This window comes from Cotesia glomerata, unplaced genomic scaffold, assembly GCF_020080835.1.
Source record: "Cotesia glomerata isolate CgM1 unplaced genomic scaffold, MPM_Cglom_v2.3 scaffold_13, whole genome shotgun sequence".
Taxonomy (NCBI): Eukaryota; Metazoa; Arthropoda; class Insecta; order Hymenoptera; family Braconidae; genus Cotesia; species Cotesia glomerata.
This window is the reverse complement of record NW_025401664.1, coordinates 350,784-377,320: the sequence shown is the minus strand read 5'-3', so window position 1 is coordinate 377,320 and position 26,537 is coordinate 350,784. Positions and strand designations below refer to the sequence as shown.

The 26,537-nt window shown below is 33.3% G+C and overlaps 1 protein-coding gene and 1 long non-coding RNA gene across 4 annotated transcripts; both read right to left on the bottom strand.

Moving 5' to 3' along the window:
• Positions 1 to 7,164: 7,164 nt before the first annotated feature.
• On the bottom strand, positions 7,165 to 11,295 carry LOC123273764. The gene is made up of 2 exons (XM_044741242.1): positions 9,718 to 11,295; positions 7,165 to 9,621 (listed from the first exon to the last, which is right to left on the bottom strand). Exons 1-2 carry the CDS (start codon positions 11,293 to 11,295, stop codon positions 7,165 to 7,167), a joined length of 4,035 nt encoding a protein of 1,344 aa, XP_044597177.1.
• Positions 11,296 to 14,168: 2,873 nt separating this feature from the next.
• On the bottom strand, positions 14,169 to 16,197 carry LOC123273748. 3 transcript variants are annotated; one of them, XR_006511365.1, is made up of 6 exons: positions 16,060 to 16,197; positions 15,655 to 15,760; positions 15,280 to 15,454; positions 14,969 to 15,185; positions 14,699 to 14,878; positions 14,169 to 14,618 (listed from the first exon to the last, which is right to left on the bottom strand). It is a non-coding gene; the product is annotated as an uncharacterized LOC123273748 (long non-coding RNA). The 3 variants fall into 3 exon arrangements; XR_006511366.1 differs by lacking the exon at positions 16,060 to 16,197 and adding an exon at positions 15,890 to 15,936; XR_006511364.1 differs by lacking the exon at positions 16,060 to 16,197 and having other exon boundaries at positions 15,655 to 15,868.
• Positions 16,198 to 26,537: the final 10,340 nt, after the last annotated feature.

Sequence of the window (26,537 nt, the reverse complement as noted above, 5' to 3'; positions counted from 1 at the left end):
TTCTAATCAATCAATCAGTCTCTGCACTGACATTTTACGTCAATTAATTAGTATTTCACTATTAATTGAATCTAGTTAGCTTAAAAGCTAGCGTAAAATCATTAATTCTGAATTAATACCATTTGCTTTTCTAAAGCGGTTGAGCTCACCTCGTTTGTGTTGTTTGCGGCGGAAATTTACACATATTTTTTCATTCGCACTACACGCTTTGCGTTCTTACTTGTACATTTTTTCATTCGAGGAGGTTTTTTCTCAGCCCAACTGAGTTTTCCTCCTCTGGGGATAAATAAATCTACATTTCATTCCCCAACAAATCGACGTATATTTTATTTAATATCCTAATCCCAAATTAATCATAATTTTTAAAACAATTACGGAAACTATCCTAAGTGGATTGTTTTCGACAAAACATATGAATTTTTAAATGACTATTACTTTTGAATTCATGGTTCGATTTTCATTTCCAAAAATGCATTTGACGCAGTTATTTAAGAGCAAAAAATGTATACATGGTTTTGGTATGATTTTCCCACAGGGTTTAAAGTTATTTTTAATAAACATAAGAATTCAAAATTTTTTTTTGGTTTTTTTTTTTTATTTTTTCGGAATGGCTCGATGAATTAACTCTCAAATCTAATCAGATCTAAGATTAGATAAACCCTTTTGAATGACGTGTCATAGAATTCAATCGGTTGATTCGTTTTTGAGAAACCGTCCGACAAAAATTTATTTACACACACACACACACACACACACACACACACACACACACACACACACACACACACACACACACACACACACACACACACACACACACACACACACACACACACACACATACACACACACTCACAAACACACACACACACACACACACACGTGAAGATCCGATGAACATTCGACTTTCGAAAATCAAACCGAAATCAATAATTTACCTCCAGTGGAAAGTTTTCAATTTTCTTAGCGAGAAGTTAAAAAAAAGCTGCGTGTTAAAATGTTTTTGAAATTAAAAAGTGCACAACTCATAGTGTTCATTCCAATTATGATAAATCACTTTTCCATAAATTTTATGAGAAAAAATAAATCTATAAATAATCGTACTGTTTAAACTGATTCGGACTGATAGAGTTTCAAAAATCTCAAAAAAAATTTTTCTTTTGCAATAACTTTCCAACTAACGTATTGATCAATTCCAAAATCTAATTAATTTCTAAGCTTAGAAAACGACGTTGATCGCTACAAGCCCCACCAAAATCGGTTGATGTATTGAAGAGAAACCGTGAATGAAAAATTTCCAAACAATTGATTTTTTCATATTAGTTCAAAACGTTTTCTCGGATCGTTTTTTATATGATCGAATAACTATTATCGTTTATATAATTGGGTTTAACGCCGTTAATCTAGTTAAAATCGATTAATTCGTTCATGAGAAATTTAATTTTTAAAAATTAAAATAACTGTTTTTTTAACATAATTTTAAAATTTTACTTTAAATTGTTTTATCAGTAATATATAATTTGGTTGTTCGTTGGAAATCGATGCGATTGAAATATACTTTCTAATATTCAACGAAAGTAATAATTACAAAATTTATTTTAATAATTCGGTCAAACTTTACTATTTCACTTAGAACATTTTACAATGTCGCCTATTTGCAATGCTTCCTATATCAGGATACATTTAAACATGCGCAATTAGAAATATGAAAATTTGAATTATTAATTGAGTATTACAATTTAATTTCTTTAGCAATTACATAACGATTTTAAACATTTAAAATTATATTTTTTTTTATATTATTATTAACCTTTAGCATTTAAATAATAAATACTACAAATCAAACATAAAAATTACGAATTTATTGTTCGAAATATATATTATTATTGATCATCGGTTATGATTTAATATTCGATTCTTATGGATAATAATTCATTTTTTTTTGTGTGATTTTGATATTGATCCATTTTTTGTCCTTTACTATTTAATTTTGGAATTTTGTTACCAATTGACGAATCAATATTCAATAAGACGAGTATATAATTTTTGTATAACATTTAATGTTCTGCTAAAATGATTTTTTTACAAATTTTTTATAGGACCACTTCTTCAAAAGTCATCTCGAGTTGAAAGTAAATTTATAATTTTTCAACATTGTTTCCAATTCTTAAGCAAAACTATAAACTTTATTGATGAATATTACTGTAATTTTTCTAGATCATTTTTTTGACAAATCATGCTCTATGAAATTTTCGATGTATCTTAGGGTTTCGTAAGCTGTTTGTCACTCAATAAAAAGTCACTAGAAAACTATTTTTTAAAATCGGGAATTCAAGAATCAACTCAGAATAACTTTCGACGGAGTGAATTTATCAAAAATTTATAGAATATCTTTCTGTAAAGCGTTAAATTTTATGCAAAAGTATGTATTCGTTTGTTGATGATTGATTCGTTCATTAGTTACAAGATTCCGAAATCAAACAGACTATGTTCATTTGATTTCTTAGTTTTAACAATCAATGATTGGATCGTTATATTTTTCAACTCGCCAATAATTATATATAATTGAACAAAAAATACAAGATAGTTATTTATGTACCTTGGGCGAGCCACGCGCCAATACGGTCGAAGTGATAAATATTTTCAGCAGGGATAGTATAAAGTCGAGGCCCGATAGGGCCGAGGCTTTATATCCCTAGTGCAAATAATTATCGTAGAGACCGTATTTACACGTGGCTTGCCCATGGTGCTTAAAAAATTTTTTGTCCTAAGGCGGACGTATGCGGGTTTTTACGTGCAGGGGAAACTTAATTTGTAAATAAATAGCGAATGATGCAATAACCCTCTAAATAAAAATACATGAAAGTCTTGAAGTTAGTCATAGATAGAAACTCGCAAAAACCGGGCCACGATTCATTAGAGGTTAAAATGAATTCATTAAAATTTCTAGTAAATATTAAAATGTAATTTTATTGTAATTAATTGTAATTAATATTTTAAATGCAGTTATTTTAACATATTTTTTAATAAATCGCAATTTTATAAAATTAAAGTAACAATTCCCCGAGTTAAAAAAATTCATGTCAGTGAACTTAACTGCTATACTAAAACAATTGATTTGTTTGTCTTTTCAGCATAACATGCGCCCGGCGCGCTTTTTAAAATTACAGTTAAAACGTAAGGTAGTCGGCTGTATAGTGATTGGTGACGCATGCGTGGCATTGTCCTAGGCTGTATAAAGCATAGTAGATACTGGTGCGTACGCGTATTATTTATAAATTGAGTATCCTCTGCACGTCAAAACCCGCATACGTCCGCCATAGGACGAAAAAATTTTTAAGCACCATGGGCAAGCCACGCGCAAATACGGTCGAGATGATAATTATTTGCAGCAGGGATGTAAAGCCTCGGGCCTCGGCCTTATACTATCCCTGCTGAAAATATTTCTCACCCCGACTGTATTTGCGCGTGGCTCGCCCAAGGTACATAAATAACTAATGTACACTAATAGGAGGATTTATTGACTATTAATGATTAAATTTATTCGAAGACAATTATTTAATCTATTAAATTTCAACAAATATTTTTTAACATTCAATAAATATTTAATTGGGAGGAAAATCTCATTTATTAATAGTTATTAAGCATTTATTAATAGTTAACAAATATTTATTAACAATTAATAAATATTTTGTTGAGTGAATTTGTTTCGCTTGTAATGTCATATGATATAATATAATGATTGCTTATAAACAAGAATCATCTTTATAAATCATCAGCATTAATTACACTACATTATCATAACGTTGATTGTAACGTACCGAATTCTATCACAGCTCATAATTATCATTTATATTTTTATATTTTAAAAACGTTAATTTATTTAGTACATTTTGTCACAGGGTTTTTATTCCCTGTGTGCGTCCCTCCCTGCGCCTAAATTTGGCAACAGATCCACACTCGGTGTGTCTCTGAATTTATTATTTTATATTGATTTATGAATTTATTTATTGAATTTAATATTATTAGTATTATTTATATTTGAAATTTCTAATATTATGGTTATTAATTTAAGAATTAATTCTATCTTTATTTCAGACATTTATAATGAATTATTTGTAATTTATTATTATTATTATTATTATTATTATTTGTGTGCATTGCCGTAAATTATTGGCATATAGTACCTAATTTTACTATGAGTGATAAATCATAGCCTTTACTCGCACGGGTGAGGCCCTACAATATCGATCGCGAGCAAAGAGTTCATTGAATTAGGGAAAATGGCTAGAGAGGCCCTTGTTGTCGAACACGAGGCCTCGAACGGTTTACGGTGACAAAAATTGAGCAGACACGCGGTGGCCCGCTTGGTGTGAGGTAGGCACGCGGGACCTCTGCTATTGTAAGGAGTGTGGATTTGGTGCCTTGGTTTGAGTTTCCTTTTCTGGTGAGTACTCACAAGTTGAGATCAATTAATATTCGCACACCGCTGTCTCCTGGCTTAAATAAGTTATTCTTTTACTGTCCAACTAAAATCACTATCGATTGATCGGGTCGATCCCGTAGCGAGTAAGGGTTATCATAAGGGAATATTTGTACCATGTATGCATGTATGCATGTTCAGTTCAGCTGTACATTTAGAGCTAGTAACTGACTACACCGTTGCCGCTTTCATCGCCGCTTATCGCCGCTTCACTAGTCGCCGAGGTATCTGCCACACGCTATATTCAGACTGTGGAACCAATTTTGTAGGAGCAGATAAAGAGCTGAAACGACTATTCGCTGCAGGATCCCGCACATTACGAGAATTATCAACCTTGATCGCTCAAGATGGCACGAACTGGAAATTCAATCCGCCTGGAGCTCCACATTTTGGAGGAAAATGGGAAGCCGCTGTGAAATCTATCAAATTTCACCTTCGAAGAACAATCGGAGACTCGCTGTTGACGCTTGAGCAATATTCAACGCTACTGGCTCAAATTGAAGCCATATTGAATTCCAGACCGCTCACACCGCTGAATGAAGATCCTGCTGACCTGGCTGTACTGACTCCAGGTCACTTCTTAATCGGACAGTCACTGACCGCCATCCCAGAGCCATCGCTGACAGATTTACAACCTGCTCGGCTCTCGCACTGGGAACAAGTCCAGCAAATGGTTCAACACTTCTGGAAACGCTACTACCAGGACTGCATCCACCGCTACCAGGCCATTTCAAAGTGGCATCATCGACGCAACCAGATCAAGGTGGGTTCAGTTGTACTGATTACCACTGAGGATCTCCCGCCAACCAAGTGGCAATTAGCCGAAGTAATTGCTGTCCATCCAGGTGAAGATGGACAAATCCGCGTAGTAACTGTTAAGACAGTTAACACAGAGCTGGTACGTCCAATTACAAAGCTCTGTGTCCTGCCGCTAACGCATGAAGAAGATGATCTTGTCGACGCAGCCGCCAACCCGGGGGAGAATGTTCGGTGAACAAGGCCCAGTAGCGATTAACTCGCTCCTGGGGGACTCCCAAATTCAAGAGACGCACCTGTCCACCGCTAGTTCCCGCAAAAATCGAACCGCCAATAGAAAATCAGCCTCTCGATCACGTCATGAATCGACCGCTTTATTGGCTGATCACTCCCACTAGACATGCGCAATAGCCTTCTTCCCCAACTCAACGAGGAAGAAGACGAACTATTGTTATTATCTTTCGCTTCTACGCTTTCGCTGCATCAAGTCGCCATTAGTATTTCTTTACTTTCGCTTTTTGTTAATAAACCGCATTTCGCTAATTTTATAATTTAAACTGCTTAAATTAACCGCTAATAATTCGCTTTAATTTGTTATAGGTAAATTGTGTTAACAGTGCATTTATTTCACCGCTTTTTCAGTGCCGGCAAAGTGTTCAACCACGTGTCAACCGCTTCGCTTTTGCAAACCACGCTGTAATTTACAAATCCGCTTTTATCTTAACAATCCGCTATTAAAAATATTAAATATTGAGTGTAATTAATGTAAATAAATTACTAGTGTTATTTTTGATAATAAATTACGCGTTTTAATTGAGATATCCAACCCTAAACCTGATCCCCGCTTTTCCGCTCTTTCTGTAATTATTCAAATATGTGAGCGTGTGCGCGGGTATAGCACGATTTAATATATTTACAATTGTTAGACCGAAATTATCGTTGAAATAACAAAAAAGAATATGGTTAAATACTTCTAAAATATTTATTAAGAATTGTTTGAATGTCTAATTATTTGACTTAATAATAATGATCAAATGTTAATTATAAGATATTCTCATGAAATAATATTACATATATTATGTTAATTAATAATGTTATTTCGTGAATATGAAATAATTATTTGTCGTTCATATCTCGTATCATATAATTTATGATTCCTATTAATAATGATACCTATTAATTATATTATTCATGCTACGCATCAAAAATTATCACCAAAAGTAGTAATAATCCTTAGAAGTGGTAGAATATTAGTAGTTTATAAGATTAAGTCATCAAATAAATACAAATAATTATTAGTCATTACTTCTTCCTTTAATATAAATTATCATAGTATCCTGATTACGAATATTTTTTATAGATGTTAATTAACTGCTTTTAAAAGTTGAAGTAATACTGTAAATTTAATAATTACATTTCCCATTAATTGAAAACTTTTCGATTAAATAAATTTACAAAATATCTTAAGTATATATTCATAATATTTTAAGAATATGTCATATAAAAAATCTTAGAATTGAGAAAAAATACAATATGAAAAATTGCAGGTAGTTTACAAAATTTTCGAGTATTTTTCAACAAATAAATTGAGGAGGTAATGTCTACACAAATAGTTCTTTGTAGACATAATTCTTTACTAATCGATCATTCTTAGCATTATTAAAAAAGACTGCTAAAGATGCCCAACTACGGACTCGTGATAATGCCACGTATAATTGCCCATGATTGAAAACATCTTTTGTAAGATCGATTCCAATTTTATTAAATGTTTGGCCCTGAGCTTTATTTATGGTCATACAGAATGCTAATTTAGTCGGAAATTGTCGTCGCTTAAAGGTAAAGGGGTAGACGTTATCGCAATACAGTGTTATCCGATTTATAAAAACTATACCACCGGTTCTGTCGCCAGTTAGTATTTTACATCGTTAAACATTTGTACCTAATTGTATAATCATTAGTCGAGTACCGTTACATAATCCTTCACTTAACGAAAGATTTCTAATTAACATGACAATTGCGTATTGTCTCAAACGAAGTTCATATGGAGCTATATTAGGTGGATTTAACGTGTTAAGATATTCTGTTAAAATAGCGTCATCAAAATCTCCATTGTCGCAATTTTCAGTACTATCAACTGCTGTATAAATTTTTTCAGTGGAAATATCTAATAATTTAATAACTTCTTGATTGATTGCATCCACGTCGATATTTCGAGCCGAAAGAATTGCAGTTCCAGTAAGTTCATGATAGCGTTTACCTCTAATAATTTTTTGATATACATCGGTTATAATATTGTTACGTGTCGATACTAAACATTGATTCGGAAGTACTAATTTATCATCAATATCGTTAATTTTACCGTTCCCGATATCTAATAAAAATTGAACAAATTCTTTTTCTTCTGGCAATGCCCGCATATTCTGTTGTAATGAAAATGTGCGGAAATGCTTCCATAAGGAAGAAAATTTGATTGATAAATTAATAGTTTCGGTTCTCGTTGCATGAGCTTGTACTGGAAGTAATTGACGAAAATCTCCACCCAAAATCATTATTTTTCCACCAAAAGGGATATAATTATTCATAATATCCTGCAATGTACGATTAACAATTTCTAAAGCATATCTAGGTGACATTGGCGCTTCGTCCCAGATAAATACGTCAACATCACTCAAGTAAATTCCGTGTTTTGAATTAGGTTTTACATTTGAAGACGAATCAGAAAACATAGGAACCGGTAATCCAAAAGTTTTATGAACAGTCTTTCCATTCGGTAAAAGTGTTGCTGCAATACCAGTGTAAGCCATAGTACATACGTTTTTATTTTTATCTTTTAATAGTTCACATAATGTCGTGTAAATGAATGTTTTTCCTGACCCATCGGGTCTATCAATAAAAATACAATTACTGTTAACATCATTATTATGATTATTATCTACTAAAGATAAAACATAGTTAACAACTCCCTTCTGACGAATATTCAATTTGTCATAATTTGAATGATTTGCTGTTTCAGGTAATACATCTTGCTCTGTAACGTCAATGTTTTCTATTTCGCTTATTTGTGGCATGCTTGGAAACGATGCAAGAGAGTAACCCTCTCTGTGAAGCATTGAATTTATAAAAATATAAGCTTTTTTTTGCCCCTGTTCTGAAGACCTTAATTTTTTTGTAAAATCTTCAGACATAGCTTCTTTAAATTCATTCCGAAGTTCATTAGGATGAAGTGGTTGACAATGAATAAGTATACGTACAAATAAACAACGTAATTCTCTGGGCATCATCGAAATGACTGCTTCGCTTAGTGTTCTTTTCCATTCATCATCATCTTCGATAAGTCCAGCTGCTAAACATGTTTCTGTAAATGTATTATGAATCACACCATTGACGGTCCTAAGTTCTTCATAATTTCTTGCTTCTTTAGAATGTAATAATAATATTCTGAGGTGAAATAACTCAGATTGAGCAGGACTAACAGAATACATCCGACCTATAACATTAAAACATCGTTGTCGTGGATGCCATTGAGGTACAAGAGAGCCTTTTTTTTTAGAAAACGTATAATGATATGGAATATCACTGTATATAAATCGTCGGGCTAATGGATCACGTTCATTCAAAGAAAAATACTTAATTAACATTGATCGTTTTTGTAAAGCTTGGATTAAACCATTTTCATCGCAATCATCGCTTATAGTTATATTTTGTTCATTAGGTAGATGTACAGGTAAGCGAATGACTGAATGACTCTTATCTTGCAAATTCTTACATAAAATGCGCCATGCACCTTCGACAGGTCCAACATAGCGAGTATCAACAAAATTTTTTATTTCATCATGATTTATAGTGGAGTGTGATTCTGACTGTTTAGACGATTGGCCATTTGATTCTGGCACTGATGACGTTGATCGTGTTTGTAATTGTCCGTTTATTGTTATTCCTGCTTTATCGTGCCCTTTATATACATATTTGTATAAATACTTAACTGCACTTACAGTCGATACTACTTCTACGTTAATATGACAATTAAAAGTTAACAGCAAAGTAGCATTGTACGGTACAACATGTTGGTTATCGAAAAGTGATTGATTTCTCGTAAATGTGATTCCATTATTACGACGACGGTAAGAAGGATAACCATTAGCATCCAATAAAGTTTCGCTTTGAAAATCTTTAGGAAATCTTTTTGAGCATTTGTCGTTGACTAAACACCAATCACCACACGGACCATGTAGCATATTGGTGGTAACAATATTATGCAATGTAGGATCTTCATTTTTATCAGGTATTTCTGCAGAGATGAATTTATTCACTCGTTCGGGAGTCGACATTTTAGAGATATTATCTAAAGTAATTAACATATGTAAATGTGGTAATCCTCGTTTCTGAAATTCAATTACCCAATTATAAGCAACTACTTTTCCAAAAAAATTGTCTTTAACTATCATTTTAATCAAAATATCTTTTTTAATGCAAAATACACGTGCTACTAAATCAGGTCTATCGGAAGCTGTTTGACCTGGAAGTAAGTTTTCTGAGATTTCGCGCCATTTAGGATTACATGTCATTGTAATAAATAAATCCGGTTTATGAAACTTTCTAACAATTGCCATCGCATCTTGATAATGATGTAACATATTTCTAGGTGAACCAGTAAAAGTCGACGGTAAGATCATTACTTTACCGATTCTTTTACTTGCATCATTATGTAATTGCGACTGAAGGTGATCTAATAATCCTTGATATGATTCTGCACGTAGTTTTGACTGATGATCTTGATCGTATTGTAATCTATCTCTTTCAATATTTACATAACTATCAACAATCCACTGTTGCGTTAAACGTCGACCCATGAGAAAAACATTAAATTCATCTCGAATAGCTAATCTATACTTAAAATAATCTGATCGTGTTACTCTATTTTTAGTTCTATTAACTTGGTAAATATTTCTATGCCATCCTTGATTTCCATGAGGGAAAAATAGTGGGTAAATCCATGGCTCAGAATTCGGATCCATTGACGTAACTCTTTGAAAAGTCTTTGTATTTTTATTTCGTACAGTAACATAAGATTCTGGTATTCCACCATCAGCTGTCGTTGAAAAAACTGCAGCAACCTCATTTGCTCTTTGATAATTGTAACGTCGAACGTCCATACCAGGTTTTATTGTAAATACTAAATTTAAATCCGGTTCAACAATATTACCACTTGCATCAGTGACTGATTCTTCATCCAATATATCTTTCATCATTTGATAAGACATAACGAATTTATTATGCGTACGTAATATTTCTTCAATGATCACTAAGATTTCTCGATCACATTGTGCGTTTCGCTCAGCTCGAAAATCTACGGCTTCCGCGGAGTCTACAATAAAAAGTTGCCCATAACTCGGTGATTCATTATAAGACGGATAGAGTGATGTATTCATCTGATAATAAATCTGTCCTTGTATTTTGAAACAGTATGGACCTCTCCTTTGAGCACTAAGATCAACAAGATTGGCGTTGAATGATGCAAAAGAAAAAGAACTATTAAAATTTCGAATACGTTCAAAAAAATTTTTAGATTTTTCGTGAGTACTTTCAAATAGAGATTTTAAAATTATTGGGAAATCAGGTAATGGATCCAATTTTACTTCACCATGATGACAACAGTCATTAAATGAATTTCCTTTATTAGCGACCATTTCATTTTTGAAATGTTTAGCAGTACAGTGCATGCATAAAACATTCATTTGACCAATATAATTCTCACGTATGACATTATTAATAACATTGTTACCGGTATTGTTATTAGCAATATGAACATCGTGATTCACAACTATATTTTGAAGTAACGGCTGAGTAGCCAAGTAATTATGATCTGAAAAGGCATTAGAAATAGGATTATAAAGGTTTGATGGACCAGCAGTTGCTTCGGAATTACAGGTAATAGGTTCATCATTTCTTTGTTCATCTCGCCGACGATTACGTCGTAGTTCATTTTGTTTTTCGCGTCGAACTCTTTTTATTTCTTGCTCTTCTTCAGGTGTCATAATAATTTTTCTGCGTCCCATAGTTATATAATAGTGTGAAAAATCTAAATTTAAAAAAAAAATTATATAGTGTAAAAATAATTTCCAATTAAGAAGTCTTTTATAGATTTTATTTATTTAATCAAAATATGTTTTTACAAATTCATATGTATTTAATAAACTTATTTTATTAAATATAATTACCTGATTCAGTCTATCTATCAAAACTAAGGTTTAAATTACATTAGAATAATAATAAATATTTACTAATATATTAATATAACTACAGAAATATTAAAATTTATAACAATTGTTAATACTCAGTTGTATGTTTCCACAAAGTTTTATTATAGCATATGGCAAAAATTAAAATTAAATTTACTAATAATCGCTTATACATTCGATTGTAATTCAAGTCAAATTTCTTAATTTTTTCAACATAAATCTATTTCATTAGCATATTTATAATCAGGTCAATTTATTTGTCATATTCATATTTAAGTGAATTTCATTTCACTGCTCAAGTTCAAATCAATTTTCAGATCAGTTCAATTGTATTTCAAATATCAAGTTTTAATTCAATTTCACTATACGGAGTTCATCTGGTTAGGCCTTTGACACAAATGATGTCGGTTCAACCTGAGAAAAAATAAAAAAAATTAATGAATGAACAATTCAAAATAATATTTAAAATGTTTAAAATAATAAAATTGTCAAAAAATACCAATAAAAAATTTTTAAGATTTGAGAAAAAAATTGATATTTGAAATTGTTATCCACTATATTTAATAATTAATAATAATACAATAATACAATTGTCATAAGTGCAAAAAATTAACATGAAGATTTGTCTATGATAAATCTATTGATAATAAACTTACCTATGAATAACCTGACAGGATATTTTTTCTTGACAATCAATATTGAGAATCAACTTTACGTTGAACTTTGCAATAACAAATTAATCAATAAAAGAAATTGTCTATAAATATGAGGCTGAATTATCGGATATCTAAACCATTAAATCAATTTCACAAGAGAAATAATTTCACTAAAATATTAAATATTAAATCCATGCACATGGTATTTTATAACGACATCAAAATAATGATATAAAGTGTAGATTTTTATACGCTTACAGACACTTTTCATATGTAGGTGGCAGGTACATCGCCGACACTTACATGAGTGTCATTGTAAACAGGACTAAAAGTTTTTTAAAGCGGAGATTTTAAAGCTGAGATATAAAAAATGAAAGTTATCGTCGTCAATGAAAAATTCGTATTATTATTATTATTATTATAATAGGAATTTAGAATTAAATTCTAATAAGCAGGGAATAAAATGATACAATCAATCAAAACTTTTGAACTAAATATTTATTATTATTATTATGCTCATTATTTATTTTGTGCAGTTTTAAATTGTTGTTGACCAAAATATATAAAATATTTTTACCATCGGTATGATGTAACAAAGATTTGTAGACTTGTTACAGAACACAAAGTAAAAAATTGCATTACAAAATCCTCGCAAATTATTATTATTGTAAAATAGTTATCTAGTCGTTGTAATTTTTAGTATTTTGTAACTTATTTCCAAAGAATTGAAAATAAAAAGTTAGAAGAATCGACTAAATAAATTTTGAACAATAATATACAATACATCATATTTTAAGCAATAATACATAAAAAATAAAAAATTATTAAAAATTTTATCTATACTTCATTAAGTACTCAATTTAAGATGAGTATCATGCCAATGGTAAATACTTAAGTACCGAGCAAATGTTTACTAATAAAATTTAAAGCACAATTTCGTAAACATAGTAATAAACTCATTAGAGAACATAAGTAAAAGATATCTAATAAAAAATTTTCGCAAATTATTATTTTTAAAAAATTATCTAGTCGTAGTAGTTTTAAGTATTTTGCAAATTATTTGGAGACTTGAAAATAAAAAATTAACAATATAGAAATCTGGAATATATCACGGAATGACAGATGTTCTAATTCTAATAGACACAATATCGACTAAATAAATTTTCTATAATAAAATACATCATATTTTATGCAATAATAAATAAAAAATAAATAGTTATTAAAATTCTTATCCATACTTCATTAAGTACTCAATCTAAGATGAATATTATGCTAGAGATAAACACTCAAGTACCGAGCAAATGTTTACAAATAATATTCAAAGCACACTGTTACGTAGACAAAATAATAAGCAAATTAGAAAACACAAAGAAAAAACTATGTAATAGAAAATTCTGGCAAATTATTATTTTAAAAAATTATCTAGTCGTAATAATTTTTAGTATTTTGCAAATAATTTCTAAAAACTTGAAAATAAAAAGATTAGCAATATAGACATTTGGAACCTATCACGGAATGACAGTTGTTTTAATAGACACTATATCGACTAAATAAATTTTTTATAAAATATAATACACCATAGTGTAAGCAATAGTACATAAAAAAATTATTAAAAATCGTATCGATACTTTATCAGGTACTCAATCTAAAATAAGTATTAGTGCCAGAAGTAAATACTGAAGTACCGAGTGAATGCTTACAAATAATATTTAAATCACACTGTTTCGTAAACAAAAAATAGAATTAGAAATTTCATAATTAATAATATCAATATTAATTAACTTTAATTATACTGCGCTTGGCTTCGCCAATAATTTTTTATTTTAAAAAATAATTACGTGATCTGTAAGCTTAAATAAACTAATTATATGAAAAATTAAATTTTCAAGGGTTTTTCATAGTAATAATAATAATCATTAATAAACTGGGCAATATTGAGTAATTATATTATATATATATATATATATATATATATATATATATATATATATATATATATATATATATATATATATATATATATATTATAATAGCTTATGCAATTACACTTTAAAATCACTTTAGTTTCTAATATCACTTTAAGTTAATCAGGTCACTTTTGTTCTTAATTAAAATCCCAGCTAATTAATACATACACGTTTTATTAACTATTATCACGAAGATTAACTGCTATTAGGACCAACTTAAATTACACTTTTAATGCGAATTTTTTTTTTTTAAATTAAATAATAACTTGTCCTATTCCAATAAATTATTTAATTTTAAACCGGTCACGTAATTTGTTTTAAAAAAAAAATTATATAACTTTACTTTCGAGTTACTCATCAAAAGGTGATCTTTTCGTCGAGGGTTCATCAGTAGAATCTTCTATTTTGCGTTTCGGTGTGATAAAACCCATCGTAAATAATTCATCTTCCGATAGAATATTTTCCTCGGGCATGATCTCTACATTCTTGATGTTGTCGCAAGTTAGAGAAGAACCCTCTGTTGAATTAAAAAAATTAAAATAAATCAAAAAATTTATTTATAAATTTCAAAAATAGCAAAATGAACCTAGTTATTACCGTTTGAAGTATAAACACCGCTGACAGAGACACGTGTTCCTAATACCAATTTGGGATTGTCGGTAAATAGGCGGACGATTACTCTGATACGCCATTCGTGGTCGACAATAGTCCCACATCCACGGCTACCTCCACCGTGAGTTACTTGTCTAAACGGTACCTTAATCCAACCTTGCACCTCTAAAACATAATAAAAATAAAATAAATTAACCATGTAGAAAAAATTAACAACCGAAACTACAATTAATCAATAACAATTTAAATTCTTACTTATTTCTTTATCTTCATGAGCAGCGATGTCTTTTAATAAGACTTCCTCATAAACGACTGGCACGGGATTGACAGTTGTAATGTCCAAAAACTTCTCGGCTTCAAAAGTAAGAACTGAATTAGCCTGTATAGTTAATTCAATACTGGCAGTTGGAACAACTGATCCTCTCTATTGATTGTTGAAAACGCCCGCCTTGGCGCATTGAATACGAACAATCTGAAATAACGACGAGTAAAAATATAATCTCAGTCATCTTATAATAATAAGAACGATTAAGATAAAATATATAAATCTAAATTGTTCTACCTACCGAGCGCTCACTGACCATTGGAGACCACTTAGTGGCATTTTTGCCCCAAAATGTGATTTTTATTCACTGGGACTTGCCGTTACTGGCGTACATTTTAAAGAGAGGAGTACGCGGATCATATGTTGTTCTAATATAGCATGTACCCTCGACACATAAGACATACCCTCGAAATTCCCTGATGATCAAATAAAAATTATTAATTATTAAGAATAAAATTCAATAAATATATACGCTAATTACAACTCTGAAGTTAACTGATAGCTGTCAAATTTTTTAATTCTCAAACATTATTTTATTTACAGCAAAAAAAAGCTGATTTCATACGATGATTTTATAATTTAATTTTAATTATTAAATAAAAAAAAAGAAACCAACACAGTGTCGTCGCCCACATGGTAGTTTTGAATTTCTTGATCGCTTGTGAACCATTTAATCCACTCATCTCTTGTCTTGCTCATGTTGAAAGATAGTTACACTTAATCTGAATAATTAAATTTTTATAATATTTAATTTCAATCTCTTCGAGATTATTAAATATGTTATTTTATAGAAAGAAAAAAATGACTGCGCGTGAATTAAAAAATATTATAATCAAAATGAAGATCAACACCATACGAACAACACGGGATCTGGACGAAAAAGCACAACTGTATATGGACATGGACGGTATCAGACATATATATGATTATATATAATCTATACACATGTGCATAAGTATACTATAGTCTATATACTGAATTGACTTGGTTCTTAATATAAAAAATTTTTGGCTCTACCTACCGTTTATCCACCGAAATTAAATTCGAATAATCACTAAAGTCATCACATAAGTATTATGAATTCTTGAGTATTTTACGCAACACGAGTTTTTAATAATAAATAAAAAATAAATAAATAATAAAAAAGTATTGAAACTAAATTACGAAAATGCAAAATAAAATTGGTTTATTTATAATTAGAGCGATGCATGCTTTTCTGACATAATACTTTTCGGAACTAAAAAACTATGTATTATTATAACATAATAATTTCCACGATGAAAATTTGCCTTTACTATTACTATTCACACTATAATAATAATAGTATATATTTCATCCGCATGCTATATTCATGTGTCGCTTAGTCTATACTAAATTCGATCTCCACCAATCAGATGACAAATAAATTGTCTCCACCAATCACGTCACGAATAGTTTGATGCCACATACATTTCATCTCAATTTTATTATGAGATACAAAAAATGTTGAAAAACATTATTCCGTGGACGTCCATGTGTCTGATGTATGAATGGGAACGAGCGTGATCACGATAACTGTCGAAAAACTTAACTAATCAATTCCATTGTTTATATACGCTTTAGTGTTATTCAAAACTGAGTCCTTTAAAAAATCACGGTCTAATTCAATGCAGGTTAATTATAATTAACAATAAACTAAAATCCACTTATTATTTGTAAGACGCAAAAGATTTAAATATGTATATTTGTAATTTTATCATGGAAAATAAGATTATGAGGCGTGCACTTTTGGATTTTCCAAACTTTTTATGAAATTTTACTAGGTTCAATAAAATTTTCATAAAATTTGAGTAACGTTACAAAATTTTATAAAATTAGAAAATTTTATGAAATTCTTAATAGTGAAATTTTGAGTACAGAACATTTCTACGTAAAATTTATCTACGTTTCCAAAAACTTAATGAAAGTTATTTCGGAAACTTGGAAGACAGTTTTAAGTAGATAGTTTTATATACTTTTTCAGCAATATATGTAAATTAAATTTATAAAGTAAAAAATTATTGAATTTTTGTTAAACCTATGAGTAAAAAGTTGATGGTGTAAATTCTAAAATGTAGATGTAAACGATTTTTATTAACTTGTATGTATATATTATCATGTAATTAAAATTAAGCTATTAATATTTTACGGGTTAGAAAATTTCTCGGGCCTAAATTTTTTAGAGTTAATTTTTTAAAGTATTCGCTTTTTATTGAGAATGTAGTTATAATATTATTAAAGTTTGCAAACATCTTACAGTTATTTTATCTCTCAAAACGAAGCGAACTATTATATTAATTAAGCATAAGTGATTTTCTTCACGGGTACGGAATAGCTTTATTTTTGACCTAAAATTTTGTAATTTTCAACCGTTTAGATCTCAAAATATTTGAAGACAAAGTTCGCGATTTTGAGGGTAATGTACCATTTGAAGTATGCAGAATGTCTGGTCTCTCCAAGTATATTTTATTATATCCACAGATTCGGTAGAATCTGGCGCCAAGGTCCGTTCAAAAATCCCGTTGTAAACGGAGCGCCAGACTACCGAATGTGTTTACCGTAAACAGAACGGTTTTGTGAGGTTTGAAAATTATTAAACCACCTTAACTGACTGTTTGATGCAATTGATAATAAATATGTATTCCATATGGTGTAAATTGCTAATTTAATTAATTAATAGTCCACTAGTCATTATTTTTTTAATTAAAATTCGATAAATTCACTAGCAGAAACTATAGCAACGCCGTTTTTTAGATCCTGGATATTTTTTGATGAGAAAAGAGCAGGTTTTACTATAGCACGCTATTAACTATAGCACGCGAACGTACTATGTAGAACGGGATTAATTATAGATAGATACAATACGGCTGTATCATACTATAGAACGTAATAACATATACAGAAATTTATTATTATTGATAATTAATACAGAAATTTATTATTATTTTAATAATTAATATAATATGATAGTAATATACAGGAGCAAACGATACGACTCCGTACATAAACAGCACCGTATATATACGGAGTGTTACCAATCCCGGAAAATTCAAATTTTATACGTAATACACGCTTGTAAAATGGCACATGTACGAAGTCGTACACATACTACAGAATAAATGAAGTAATAATAATAATAATAATAATAATAATAATAATAATAATAATAATAATAATAAGCGGTGCTTGCTACGTGGCCTCCAAGCGGCGCATCGCGGGAAACGCAGACCATAACACCAGGTCTGTAGGCGAACGACGTAGCCGATGCAGTGGGCCAACTACCCACTGCATTGAAATACTGAGTTACAACAAGGCGTAATCTCAGAAGTGCTCCCCACAACCGGTCCTTTTCGGATGAGGACCATTCATCAGGTGGGAGGAGCACGCCGGACCCGATGAACGATGACGACCCTGGCGCTTTAAGGACTTTCTTTAAGTGGACGGAGGAACTACGAGTCGACCTCTTGGTGTGCTACCAACGTAGCGAGCCGGGGGTAAGCGGTTATATGGCCCGGATGCACACTCTTTGGAGTGATATGCATCCGGAGCTAGAGCATTTTACGCCTAAACACCTGCGTAATTATGCCGCTTATCTTCGGCGTAATAGAAGATCGCTTGTGCCGGATAGAAGGCAGTCTAATAGACTTTCCTTTCCGGCGCAATTACACCAAGAGCGACGCCGTTCCTCCTTGGATGACAACAATCCCTTTATAGGACGGCAAGTAAGTATATCTAAAAAGATAACTTACTCCCAACAACAGCTAGAAGCGGTAAATGAAGATCTCCGTGCAAACATCCTGGAGGATTCCACCCTGCTCACTGTGAGCCAGGTTGTGTATGGTGCAGCAGTTTCGGCTTTTCCGAGAGAGAGACATTGTCTCTCGATCGAGGCAAGGTTGAGACAGCGCATCTCACAACTTGGACTCAAAATTGACAGATCCCGGAAACAGGTCTCCCGCATTCAGTGTGTGATTGAGTTTGAAACAACTCAAAGAGCATACACGCCCCGAATTCGGCGCATTGCTGCTGAACTTCGGTGGCGTCATCACACACTGAATAAGAGTACTCTTCTTGTCATCAAGGAAGAGTCTCTCAATAAATTGCGGGCTCTAGTGACTGCCAAGAAGTCACTAGAGAAAAGGCTGAAGCGGTTGGTCGACAACTCGTTGTTTCGATCCAGCCCTTCACGCTTTCTGACACCAAAGACCGATGTTACCGGGAATTATCAAACACCTGAGCGGGTGGAAGCTTTTTGGACTGAGTTGTATGGAGATCAACCAAACGTGAACGCCAATACTCCAGCTCTGGACGACTTTAAAGCATTCTGTCGGGAACACCGTAGACAGAATGCTGATGAAGAGAGCCCTGCAGTCAGTGTGAATGAAGTTCGTTCAGCTCTAAATGGCAGCAAAAATTGGGCTGCCCCGGGACCAGATGGCATAAATGTCTTTTGGTGGAAGAAGTTTACTCCTACCCACCTCCATCTGGCCCGTATATTTACATCGTACATTAGAGCTGACGAACCGATTCCAGACTGGCTCGTGGAAGGGCGAACCGTACTGATACCAAAAAAAGGTGACTTGTCTGACCCAAAGAATTACAGGCCTATCACCTGCTTGAATGCTGTTTATAAAATTTTTACAAAAATTTTAAACAACCGTATTTTGCAGGAGATAGAACCTGTATGGCAACAGATATATGAACAGCGTGGCAGCAAAAGAGGCCTGTCAGGTTGCAAAGAGAACTTGATAGTTGATCGATGTGTCACACAAGATGCGATCTACTATCAACGCAACCTGTCAATGGCCTGGATCGACTATCGCAAGGCATTTGACTCAACTTCTCATGAGTTGATTTTATATCTCCTCAAATGCCTGGGGGTCAATCCTGAAATAGTGGAATGCATTCGGCGTACAATGCAGCTCTGGCGAACGCGTTTTCACATTGGAAGCGGAAACGCATTGCACATAACCGGAGTTGTAGAGTACAAACGAGGGGTCTTCCAAGGTGATTCCTTAAGCCCTCTGCTGTTTTGCATCTCACTGCTGCCTATATCTGTTGCTCTCCGTAAAACTCGTGGGTACTCTGTGGGGCCTCCGGGTGATCGAAAATACTCGATTACCCATCTGCTTTATATGGATGACCTGAAGCTGTATAGTGCTGATGAAGATCATCTACAGGCGGCTCTTAACATCGTAGCAGAGTACACGCGGGATGTCGGAATGTCTTTTGGGTTGGACAAGTGTGCGGTCGTACATCTGGCGAGGGGTAAGTGCTCTGTTACGGGTGATGATGTCGAGTTGGTAGATGGGAGCGTTTTAAGACAATTAGACGCCGGAGAGTTGTATAGATATCTAGGAATGAAAGAGCACCGCATGCATGCGGTCTCCGAAGTCCAAGCAACTCTCCGTAGCGAGTATGTTAGGAGACTCCGGAAAATTTGGTCCTCCGAACTTTCCGGTAAAAATAAAGTCTCCGCTACTAACACGCTCGCTGTCCCAGTCTTACTATACTCTTTCGGTGTCTTAAAATGGGCCCGAAAGGATCTGCGAGATCTTGACATCAGAACCCGTAAGACTATCAACATGAACCGGAGCATGCACCCCAATTCATCAGCCGCCAGATTATACCTCTCCCGGTCGATCGGTGGGAGCGGCTTCACGATCGTTTAGTCCTGGGTTTAACACACGAAGTTGTCAATTTCACTGCAGATGAGGATGACTTTCTTATGCAAATTGTTCATAAACATGAGAATGCGCATAAGGGGTCGTTCTTATATAAGGCAGCAATATATGCGGCAAGAACCCTTGGTCTTGGAGAAATAAACGCTCTTATGGAACTCCGAAAGGAGGAATTCAAGAGCGTCATCAGGAACGCCGAGGAAAAACAACTCCTAGGCGAACTGATGGACAAGTTCATGCACAGCGTGTTCTTCAAACACGTGCGTGATCTTGGCTTGTCCACCCAGCTGACCTTTTCCTTCTTAAAGTCAGCTGGCCTGATGTCCGAGACTGAAGGGTTCATATTTGCCTGCCAAGATGGTGTCATTAACACTCTAGAATACCGTAGCAAGGTGCTCCAGGTGCAGCTTCTGGACACGTCATGTAGGATGTGTAAACAACACCCGGAGACGCTCATGCACCTTTTGTCGGCATGTCCTGTGCTGGCGAGAGGTGCATATATCCAGCGTCACAACGCTGCCCTGAGAGTACTGTACTACTATATATATTGGATCTGGAATTTTTATTTCCATAGCGCTTCTCCGTGTGCAAATATTTCTGACGTCAATTAGAGATAGCGTCTGCATTCTGTGTCCTGTTACCAACGCTAATAAGGACGCGAGTTTCAGGGACAATTTTTCAAGACTGAGTTTGTCATTATCACCCCATTTTTTTAAACAATCTAAAACTAGTCCCGGATCCCACGTACAGTCATATTTTGGTCTAGGTGGTCTTAGTTTCGATACACCTTTAAAAAATCTTTTAATTTCCGGGTTTTCCCCAAGCTCAGGGCCATAGATAAGAGCAATAGCAGATCGAAAGCTGTTCAGAGCCCCATGCGTAGCGCCATGTTTGTATTCCGATGTCAAAAATCCTAGTACGTTCTGTGTGGTACTAGCTAAAGTGTCTATTTGGTTGACACTTCAAAAATTCCACCATTTTTTTAATCCAGTGTCATACTGCTTCATAGATCCTTCACTCAGCGACGCTAGCATAACCTCCATGGAGTCTTCTGGGACAGCTTTTAATGCGTAGGCTCTCCTGATATAATGCCTGATACCAGGGTAATCCTCCGCCATACTGGGTGAGGTTGTCTGTTGAAAGTAAGAAGCAAGTTAATGTCTGGTTTAAAGTAAATAGGCTCAGAATCGAGCGTGGATAAAAATACTGGAAACCAAGCTTGAGCGGGCCAATGGGGTACCACTAATACGCCTCGGGCTTCATCCACTCGGACTTTCTCCAGCACCCGTAAAATAGTGGAAAAAGGTGGAAAAGCATAAAAGAATTTTGATTTCCAACTGATGGTAAATGCGTCAATAGCTATCGATCCCGGATCTTTTTTCCAGGACACGTACCGCGTGCATTTAGCGTTAGCTCGAGTAGCAAAAAGATCAATTTTTGGTTCTCCAAACTTATCTATAATAGCGTTAAAAGCATACTCCGCAAGACTGTACTCTGTCTCTGGTTCAAGTCTTTTAGACTCAAAGTCAGCGATAGAGTTGTCTTTTGAGCGAATATAGGATGCAAAAATCCACAGCTCTCTTTTTTTACACCATGTCCAGATTTCTTTAGCTAACATGCTCAGCTGTGGAACCCTTATACCGCCTTTCTTGTTGATGTACGCAATAGCAGTGGTATTATCTACCCTCAATAGGATGTCACAGGATCTTAAGTCCTCACAGAAACACTTTAACCCAAAAAATACTGCTTTCAGTTCTAGGATGTTTATGTGTAGGGAACGTTCATATTCTTTCCAATGACCATGTACTCGGTTGTCTTTGCAGACTGCTCCCCACCCTGACGTTGAAGCATCTGAAAAGATTTCTATAACGGGCTTGAATATTTTAATAGAGTTTTTAGCTACTAACACGTGTTTCTTCCACCAATCAAGGTCATCTTTTAAGTTTGATGCAATAGTCATGTCGCGATCATAATTATCTTTATTACTTCGCAGAGCTACGAATCTCTCTCTCTCAAAACTACGCATATGGACTCTACTATACTTTAGTGTTGGACTACACGATTCCAGAGTACCAATAAAAGCAGCAAACTCTCTAATCTTACATTTCTTGATTCGATCAAACTTCCTAACTAACTCAGTTACTCTGTTTTTCTTTTCGATTGGAAGTTCTACTACCATCTCCTTAGAATCATAAATTAATCCTAAAAATTTACATCGTTTGGACGGTGTTAACTGGCTTTTTTCAAAATTTATAATAAATCCGAGTTTTTTTAATAATGCAAGAGTGATCCTTGCATTTTTGGAACACATCTCAAACGATAGGCCTATTACTAAAATATCGTCTAAATAAATTACCAGTAAGGTTCTTAATAACCTCAAATATGAGACGACTGGTTTCATAATTTTTGTAAAAATATATGGAGCAATATTTAGACCAAAAGGTAAACAGGTAAACTCATAAATTTTTCCAAGAAATTGGAATCTCAAATATTTTCTATCTGATTCAGCAACCGAAATTAAGTAATAAGCATCCTTTAGATCAATAGATATCATAAAACAATCTGAGGTTAATAATTTTCTAACAACTTTACTGTCTTCAAGCTTAAAATGCTCAGTGTCAATAAACTCATTGAGATTTTTAAGGTTTAAAATTAAGCGATAACCTCCATCTGGCTTACTAACAAGGAAAATATTAGACAAGAATTGACCGAGGGTAGCATTAGTCTCCGCAATTGCTCCCTTTTTCAACAACTCATCTAATTGCTGATTTATAGCTAACCGTTCTTGTTCAGACCAATGAGGTTCTGAAGGAGGGCGAGCCTGAAATACTTTCCTTGAAAAGGGGATTTTAACCCCACGGACCCAGCTCAAGATGGTCTCGTCGGAGGTGATTTCCGACCAAGACTTAGAAAAAGATCTTAAACGTCCTGCTGGACAACTTACACTGTCATCCATGATTATTTCTTGGACTGTGGATAACTCTTCTTCGGTTGCTTGTGGCTCCAGTAAGTCTTCTGAGATGATGTTGATTTCTGCCCGCTCGTCGTCGAGTTGTTGTAAGATTTGTATGATGGGCGACGAGACGGGCCCTTCAAGTTTTTTGATTCATTATTTGAACCTGTTTGAGCTGCTGGTTTGATCTTCTTGGCAGTTGATTCCAAGAGTCGAGCTGCCTTAAATTTTTCATCCAAGTTTCCGCCGAATAACCACTTATTCGATGAAGTAGACTTAAGGATATCACGTTTAGAAGGGTCAATATTTTTTAAGATTAAACTCCTTCTAATTTCCGATTCCTCATGTTGCAAGTCTGCTAAAATTCTGGAAACACCACCCAATATCTCCAGCATGGCCAATTTTTGGTCCTGTGGAAGCTGCAAGGACATTGACATCAGCTTAGTTATACCAGCTAGACTTGCTGATATACGGGCCTGTTTTTCTACAATGCGATCGTCTCTTTTTACGATGCTATCAGGAATATTAGTTTTAATTTCGAAATTGAGCTTGGGTGGGTCCATAAATAGACCATTTTCTGGAGGTGGAAATTTTTGCAAGAGAGTGTTTTTCTCGGTTGTAGGAAGACCTTTGTTAATGATCTCTTCGACTCTGACGGCAAGATCCTTGTGAATAGCTGGCAATAGAACTCTGTCTGGGTTTAATCGGTCTCCGATTATTTTTAGAACCTCTAGTTCCAAAGGTTGTTCCCCAGGAGTCGAAGGTGTAGCCACACCAGTAGCACTCGATATTGGAGCTGGCGCAGTATTCTGAGTTGTCAAATCAGCTGTAGGAGCAGCTGTAGGGTCTGCCGTATTAACAGGTGGCTGCGACGTTGGTAATGTATGATTCTTGTTGATACTTTCAGTATCTGCCGATACTGTTCCTCCAGAATTTTTACTAGAATCATCCACTGTCTTTTCACGACTGCGAGAACGATACTCTGACCGACTGTCATAATGATCAGTCTCGCTATCATTGTATCTGTCTCTTGATCGTTCATAATAGCGTCTTGGAGATGAGCTTCTACGAGAGTCACGGTGATATCTGTAATCCTGATCGTCTCTCCGAGAAGAATGACCGCGACGATCGTAGTAATCACCTGCAGACAATCTTAAATTAAATTCTATTCTTTTTTTTTTTTTTTTTTTTGACAATCATAATTATAACCTAGCAGAGGTTAGATTGTTTGATCAGCTGTTGCATTTTTAAACAATCCTTGCAAGGTATTGTTTATGTTGCAACTATAACCTAAATTTACGTGTCAATTGGATTGGCACTTAAATTTAAATTCACCAAGTATTTTTCTGACAATCCTTGCAAGGAATTGTCAACATTACTTTGGTGTGGGGTTACTCCAGCGTCGGTTGTACCGGCGAGGTTAGTAAGTAGCTGTATGTAAATTAACTCGACTCACTAGTTGCAGACCAGAAGCCGAATTTTTACAACATCAACTTAATTATTATTATACATAGATATAATAATAACTGTAGAAATGTTTTATTATTTATTTGTTTTTACTTACCATCGCGAAAAAATTCAGTCATCATTTTTTCCATACGATCTAGTCTTTTTTTCATACTCCTGTTACTTTCTTCGTCCGATGAATATTCTCGGCTGCGTTTTCTTGATTTTCCCATGATGATATTTTTTAATAATGATCAATTTTTGATGAAATTATTAAATTTTTTATTTAACTACCATGTGACGACTCGGGCACAAAGATGAAGAATGAAATGTCATGGCGGCGCAGGTCATGCGCAGACGCAACTTTTTCTATTTTACACTTTGAAAAATTTGTGGTGACGAAGGCACATAGTAGAGGTACTACAACTTGATCTCGAGGAAGAGGCGCGGAATACAATTAAAGTTTCAATTGATAATTTACTTTGTTAATCTAAGCCAAAGAGTATTTGCGGCTTATTTATAAAAAATTTTATTGATGCTGCTAAATATTGTACGATAAGTGATACTTTCATTGATTTATATTGAAACTTTATAAACATTCAATTTCTGCGGGAAAAATACAAACTTTGAATTGAAAATTTTTTTAATAACAAATAATGTTAAAAATTTTTTTTAATATAAAATCTCTAGAATTAATTATTAAATAACTTTCCATATGTATTTTTCTAAATATATTTTCTTTTAATTCAATTGCATTTATTACCTAGAGTCAATACTTAAAAGAGCTAGAATTGTTTGATTTTGCTTTCTTCGGAAAAGTCAGCTGATCAAGATCTGAGTAATTCTGTTCGAGCAATGAACAGACACTACAAACGTCTTGATGATTGTAGCCTGTAGGTGGCACTACTTGTTAATTAAGCGAAATTTGAAACGATGAGATTTCTTACATAATACGAATATTATTTATAAGTTTACGAATTGTGATATTTACTAACAACAATATGATATTGACACTAAATAATTATAAAAATAATCATAATTATAATAACGACAATATTAACAATGACAATAAGGATAATACTAAAAATATTTTTAATGGTAAAAATAAATTGATAATATGGTTTATCATTATTATCATTGATATTGTTTTTAAATTATTAAGTATTAAAGTATTAAATTTAAATTTACAACTATCACAACTACAAAAATGTAAAAATTTTTCAAAATTTATGTAAAATTAAAAGCTTACAATTGATCATTTAGTTTATCAATCTAAGCTAAAGAATGTTCGCGGCTTATTGATATAAAATTTTATCAATGCTGCTAGATATTGTACGAAAAGTGATACTTTAGATGATTTATATTGAAACTTTATGAACATTCAATTTCCGCGGGAAAAAT

Coding starts and splice junctions, on each gene's coding strand:
- LOC123273764 (XM_044741242.1), bottom strand. CDS start 11,295: ATGGGACGCAGAAAAATTATTATGACACCTGAAGAAGAGCAAGAAATA. Junction 9,622..9,717: donor GACCTGATTTAGTAGCACGT/GTATTTTGCATT, acceptor ATTGAATTTCAG/AAACGAGGATTACCACATTT.